The 6,184-nt window shown below is 40.0% G+C and overlaps 1 protein-coding gene across 1 annotated transcript; it reads left to right on the plus strand.

The window, feature by feature from the left end:
- The first annotated feature begins 380 nt into the window (after positions 1 to 380).
- Positions 381 to 5,846, plus strand: LOC147861005 (putative 1-deoxy-D-xylulose-5-phosphate synthase, chloroplastic). The gene is made up of 10 exons (XM_087323316.1): positions 381 to 700; positions 805 to 921; positions 1,026 to 1,190; positions 1,580 to 1,730; positions 2,063 to 2,334; positions 2,543 to 2,816; positions 3,113 to 3,420; positions 3,762 to 4,043; positions 4,453 to 4,737; positions 5,233 to 5,846. Exons 1-10 carry the CDS (start codon positions 527 to 529, stop codon positions 5,380 to 5,382), a joined length of 2,178 nt encoding a protein of 725 aa, XP_087179442.1. The 5' UTR covers positions 381 to 526; the 3' UTR covers positions 5,383 to 5,846.
- The last annotated feature ends 338 nt before the right edge of the window (positions 5,847 to 6,184 follow it).

Consider the following 6,184-nt stretch of genomic DNA (forward strand, 5'->3'; position numbering starts at 1 on the left):
GTCTCTCTCTCGTGTTGGGTCGGGTCTTTAAACCGACGTTATTATTTCATGAATCATATGTATTATTTTTGCCTTTCTTTTTATCGAAATACATACATTATTTATTACGTACGTACGTACGTATATCCGACTTATGTCTCTATGTACGTATTATAGAGACATAAGTATACATACGTAATAGTGTGTACATATATATATATATATATATATGTATGTATAAATAATCGTGTGACATCCTCTCAATTCAACTACCATTTCTTCTTCTACTACTACTACTACTACTACTACTACTACAGTCTACTTTCTACTGCAGCTTTCTCCTCCTCCTCCTCCTCCTCCTCCTGCTGCTGCTTCCTACTACAGCCATTTGCTACTACTACATACTTCTAACTCCTAACACAGCACTAGCAGCATCAGCGGGCGGGCCTTACTGCTCTACTCCTCCTCCAGTAGTCAGTCAGTCAGTCTCCTCTATTTGAAGTTCCCTCTCCTCTGTTTTCTGATCTCTGCGTGCGTACCAACAAAAATGGTTCTTCAGCTGCACACCTGCTTCCCAGCAGCCAACTCTAGGCTCCTCCTGGCCACGCAAAGCGCAGACCAGCTGTTCGCCTTCTCCCACTTCCTGCTGCATAAACCCCCTACCTCCTCCATTCAACTCAGGTTGGCTTCACACGAAGCTTCTGTTAAGGTTCAGAAACAGGTAAAACAAACAAAACTCTCTTCTCTGTCTCTCTATCCCTCATTAAAATCTCGACTTTTAACCTATCTCTGGCTTCTTCTTCTTCTTCTTCTTATTACTTGCAGGTGTGCGAAGCTTCAATCTCTGAGAAGGGGAAGGGCGAGTATTTCTCGGAGAAACCTCGAATGCCTCTTCTCGATACCATCAATTATCCTATTCACATGAAGAATCTGAGTATTAGGGTAAGATTCCTCAAGGATTCCAGAAAGCAATTCTCTTAGCCTCTCCACCTGAAGAACAACAACAGGATCTTCCATTTTTTTCTTTTTTACTTTCTCTGTAACAGGATTTGCAGCAACTGGCAGACGAGGTCAGATCTGATGTGATATTCAACGTTTCAACAACAGGAGGCCATCTGGGGTCAAGTTTAGGGGTGGTAGAGCTCACAGTCGCCCTTCACTATGTCTTTGATACTCCAGAAGACAAGATCCTGTGGGATGTAGGCCATCAAGTATGCACTTCAAGCTCATGTTTTCTTTATTGTCGTATGCAGGTGTTTGAAACTCATGACTTCATTGTCACATGTATGTATGTATGTATGTATGTACGTTTGTATGTGTCTAATGCTCTCGTTGTGGTATGTATGTATGTATGTATGTATGTATGTATGTATGTATGTATGTATGTCCATCTAGTAATCTCTTTTAACTGAACACGGGTTGATTGTGATTTGCAAGTGTTTAAAGTAATGACTTGATTTGACATGTATGTTGTATGCATGCGTTTAATGGTTTGGTTGCAGTACGTACGTACGTATGTATGCAGTTAATGCATTTATCGTGATATGTCTGAATGGAGGAAGGTTTTAGGTTCCTGATCTTTAACTGTTTCTCCATGCAGGCCTACCCTCATAAGATTTTGACAGGAAGGAGATCCAAGATGCCCACACTTAGACAGACAGATGGTCTTTCGGGTTTCACTAAACGCGCAGAAAGTGACCATGATGCCTTTGGTGCTGGACATAGCTCAACAAGCATATCTGCTGGCCTAGGTATATAATACCACAGTCTCTTCAAGGTGTCCAAAATGATGAATAAATGCCCTAGTCTAGAAGGCGTCCGAAAGGATGATGGTGTATTGCCATAGGCTCTATAAGATATTCCCAATTTTATTATGGATTTAAGTCCCTACAAGGTGCCCAAAGGAATGATATATTACCATTGTCTCTACAAGGTGTCTGATATGATGAATTTATAACACCATATTCTCTGTAAGGTTTTCCAAAATGATGTGTTAATTGCAGACTTATTCTCTACAAGATGTCCTTTTAATTGCTAAAAATCAGCCTTTACGTACAATTACTGGCAAATTTGTATGATGTAGGTATGGCTGTGGGGAGAGATCTGATGGGCAGGAGGAATCATGTCATATCTGTGATAGGGGATGGGGCAATGACAGCTGGACAAGCTTACGAGGCCATGAATAATGCAGGATATGTGGACTCAAATCTGATCGTCATCCTGAATGATAATAAGCAAGTCTCTTTGCCTACTGCGACCCTTGATGGCCCAGCACCACCTGTGGGGGCCTTGAGTAGTGCCTTGAGCAGATTACAATCAAGCAAGCCACTTCGCGAGCTCCGTGAAGTCGCAAAGGTAATTCAAATCATGCACATTCTTTCTTCACTTCCAAACTGCCCATCCCCCATCCCATCCCTCTACCAACATAATGGTTCGGTGTGGACCTCAAGTGTAAACCTCGTGTGTACTACATGTTTTCTTTAACAAATCCTGTTCATTAATTAGGCGAAGTATGTAATTAGGAGAAGGGGACCATCCTAACATTATCATTTTCTTTTTTCAGACTATGACGAAGCAAGTTGGTGGATCGATGCATTCTCTAGCTGCCAAAGTCGATGAATATGCTCGAGGCATGATCAGTGGCTCACAATCAACACTCTTCGAGGAGCTTGGTCTTTATTACATTGGTCCGGTCGATGGACACAGCATAAGCGATCTTGTTACGATCTTAAAGGAAGTGAAAGCTACCGATACATCAGGCCCTGTATTGATTCATGTTGTGACAGAAAAAGGTCGTGGCTATCCATATGCTGAGAGGGCCCCCGATAAATATCATGGTAAGCGGCGGACTCTGGTTAATAATTCTCTTGGGTTCCGATGAATTAATTACAGAGTACTTTTTTCTTTTACAAGAAAAAAGAAGAAGATCCTCAAAGCATTGATGAAGTACATGTACTTACTTTTGATCTTTCTTTGATAATCGAAAGTTTGCTCCATGAGACAGACATCAACGAAGTACATGTACTTTTTTCTTTGACAAAGCAAAATGAATATTAAAGACGAGACACAGATGAATTTACATGTCTGTCTGTCTTTCTTTGACAAGCAAAAACGGGTTATATTTTTCGAATAGGAGTGGTAAAATTTGATCCTGCCACTGGAAAGCAATTCAAAGCAAAAGCTCCAACCCAAGCATACACCACATACTTTGCAGACGCATTGATTGCTCAGGCTGAAGTGGATTCCAAAATCGTTGCTATTCATGCTGCCATGGGAGGAGGTACCGGCCTTAACATGTTTCACAAGCGATTCCCAGAAAGATGCTTTGATGTAGGGATAGCAGAGCAACATGGCGTAACTTTTGCTGCTGGTCTGGCTTGTGAAGGGCTGAAACCCTTTTGTGCAATCTATTCTTCCTTCCTTCAAAGAGCCTACGATCAGGTACAATGAATGATGATGTGGTTCAGATCACCTCCCATTCTTATACCTATGCTCTAATGATATGGTTGTGAATGCCTCTCATTCTAAGACAGCTTATGGTCTAATATTCATGTGCTTTGCATTGCCTTGCATTATAATAGTTACTGCTATAATGACAGCGGGCTCTCATTGCTTCTCAATAAATATTCTAATACATATGGCCCAAAGATATGGATCTTATTCCCTATCAATGTAATGCTTATGGTTTTGATTGCCCCTTATTGTATTACTTATGGCCAATAATATTGCTATATGGTTCTCATTCACTCTCATCCTAAAACTTCTAAAGCACATGTATGCAGGTTGTGCATGATGTTGATCTTCAGAAGTTACCTGTAAGGTTTGCCATGGATAGGGCAGGATTAGTAGGAGCTGATGGTCCAACTCATTGTGGAGCGTTTGATATTACATATATGGCTTGCTTGCCCAACATGATTGTGATGGCTGCATCTGATGAGGCTGAATTGTTTCACATGGTGGCCACAGCTGCGGCCATTGATGACCGTCCAAGTTGTTTCCGGTACCCTCGAGGCAATGGCATAGGTGTTGAGCTCCCTGCAGGGAACAAAGGAATTCCTTTAGAGGTGTGTATGTATATGTGCTTTCTCATCTCCTTGACTTAATATCTGTTTGTTATAAGCTACTAAATGTTGTACAACGTGGAACATGATGCACAATCCTTTCGCAGAATTGAATCATTAACTTATTGCATTTTTTTTTTGATATATCTTGGGTTTTCAAAAATCATTATAATACCCCTAGGTTTAATTCAGCAATTAGGGATGATTAAATCAAACTGTCTATTATTAGTCACTGATGGATAGAATGGTTTAGTTTTGGTCCTAATGAACTCCAATACAATAGTCTAGAATTGAAATTATGTAAAATGTTGGCGAGATTAATGATTGCATTGATCCATGCCTTGCAGCATTTATAGAACACCCATTGTGTACGTGGAAATCTATTGTGTAATGAATTCTCTCTGTTTTGCAGATTGGTAAAGGAAGGATATTGGCAGAAGGAACACAAGTAGCACTCTTGGGTTATGGGACTATTGTGCAAAACTTACTTTTTGCCAGGAAGCTTCTAGAAGAACATGGGGTTTCAGTAACAGTGGCTGATGCAAGATTTTGCAAGCCACTTGATCATGAACTCATCAGACAGCTTGCAAGGCACCATGATGTTGTCTTTACTGCAGAAGAAGGTTCTGTGGGAGGCTTTGGGTCACATGTTTCTCATTTCATGGCGCTAGATGGTCTCTTGGATGGGAAGATGAAGGTAACTGACTGAAGATTGCTACTTTCCTCTGTTGCTTGTGGATAATGTTATGAATCCCCTATTGCTGTGTATGATCTGATGATGATTGCCCTATTGTTGGGGAATGATGTGATGAAAGTGTATTATTGTGGAATGATGTGATGACTGCCTTTTGTTTTGGAATGATGTAATGACTGCCCATTGTTGTGGATAATGTGATGCACTGCCTATTGTTGTGGATCATGTGATGAACGCCCATAATTGTGGACAATCTAATGAATACACTACCTATTGTTGTGGATCATGTGATGAACGCCCATTATTGTGGACAATCTAATGAATGCCTATATTTGTTGTGTATGAATATGAATATGCTATGGATGTCTAACATTGCGGATGTATTGTGAAGGACCTTGTGCAATGCCTATTGTTGTGGATGAATTCCATATAATTGATTGTAGATGAGTTCTATGAATCCACATTGTTATGATCTGATGAATAAATGTTTTTTCTCAGTGGAGACCCATTGTTCTTCCGGATCGTTACATCGAGCATGGCTCACCAGTGGATCAGATGGCAGAGGCTGGCATCACAGCAACTCATATAGCAGCCTCCGTGTTGAAGATAATGGGCAAAACTAGAGAAGCTCTCCAGATAATGTCATAAAGTTGCCCCCCTGGTACAGCATTTTGTACTACTATTTTTTTCACTAGGAAGCAGTTTTCCTCGAAATTGGAAGCATTTTGATGCAAGGATTCATTGAGGTGTTCTCTCTCCCACAGTTTCATGCTTCCTCTTGAGATGCCATAGACATGTCAGCCAAGCCAATCAACTCTTTCTTAATCACGTGTGGAGTAGTAGCCAAAGACATTGGGCCTCAAAGGATGAACATAAAATTAGAAAACTACCCACATTATTCCTTAGCTATAAGAGGAAGGAGAATGAAGTTCTTATCTACCTGTATCTATGGAAATTGTAGCTCTTATATGTAAAGTGCTCCACGTAACTATGGAGGTGTATTTTATGCTAAGTAAAGTAGAGTTTCTCTATCAGGATTGTATAATGTATGTATATCTGCAGTTGGAACTTTTCCTCTGTAATCTAATTTGTAAAACAATGAGGTTGTCGATTATGTAAGTTGTGTGACACTAAGTTTGTGTGTTATAATCACATCGTGTTAAAACGTTTGGACATGAATTAAATAAAAGGCATCCAACTTCCAAAAGATCATATTATAAAATACATTGGTGAATTCATAATAAGGGTGGTTAGGTTTAAATCTCTCACTTATATCAATTATATTAATTTTACCTTTTGGAAGCTACGATGTTAAAACTCGTGTAGATACATTGAATGAGATGTCATGAGATGAGGGGGGGAAGATGGTGAAATGAGTCGTAATCGCAGATTTGATCTTGTTGGATTGATTCCGCACGTCTAATTCATCCTACATCAAATTTCATATAAT

Source organism: Azolla caroliniana, unplaced genomic scaffold (genome assembly GCF_043228905.1).
Source record: "Azolla caroliniana isolate FFs.n. ecotype wild unplaced genomic scaffold, voAzoCaro1.0.p SCAF_8, whole genome shotgun sequence".
Classification (NCBI taxonomy): domain Eukaryota; kingdom Viridiplantae; phylum Streptophyta; class Polypodiopsida; order Salviniales; family Salviniaceae; genus Azolla; species Azolla caroliniana.

What these genes read in the sequence shown, in the direction of transcription:
- LOC147861005 (XM_087323316.1), top strand. Translation starts at nt 527, where the DNA reads ATGGTTCTTCAGCTGCACACCTGCTTCCCAGCAGCCAACTCTAGGCTC. An exon ending in TGTGGGATGTAGGCCATCAA is followed by an intron (nt 1,191 to 1,579) that starts GTATGCACTTCA and finishes TTCTCCATGCAG; the next exon opens with GCCTACCCTCATAAGATTTT. An exon ending in AAGCATATCTGCTGGCCTAG is followed by an intron (nt 1,731 to 2,062) that starts GTATATAATACC and finishes TGTATGATGTAG; the next exon opens with GTATGGCTGTGGGGAGAGAT.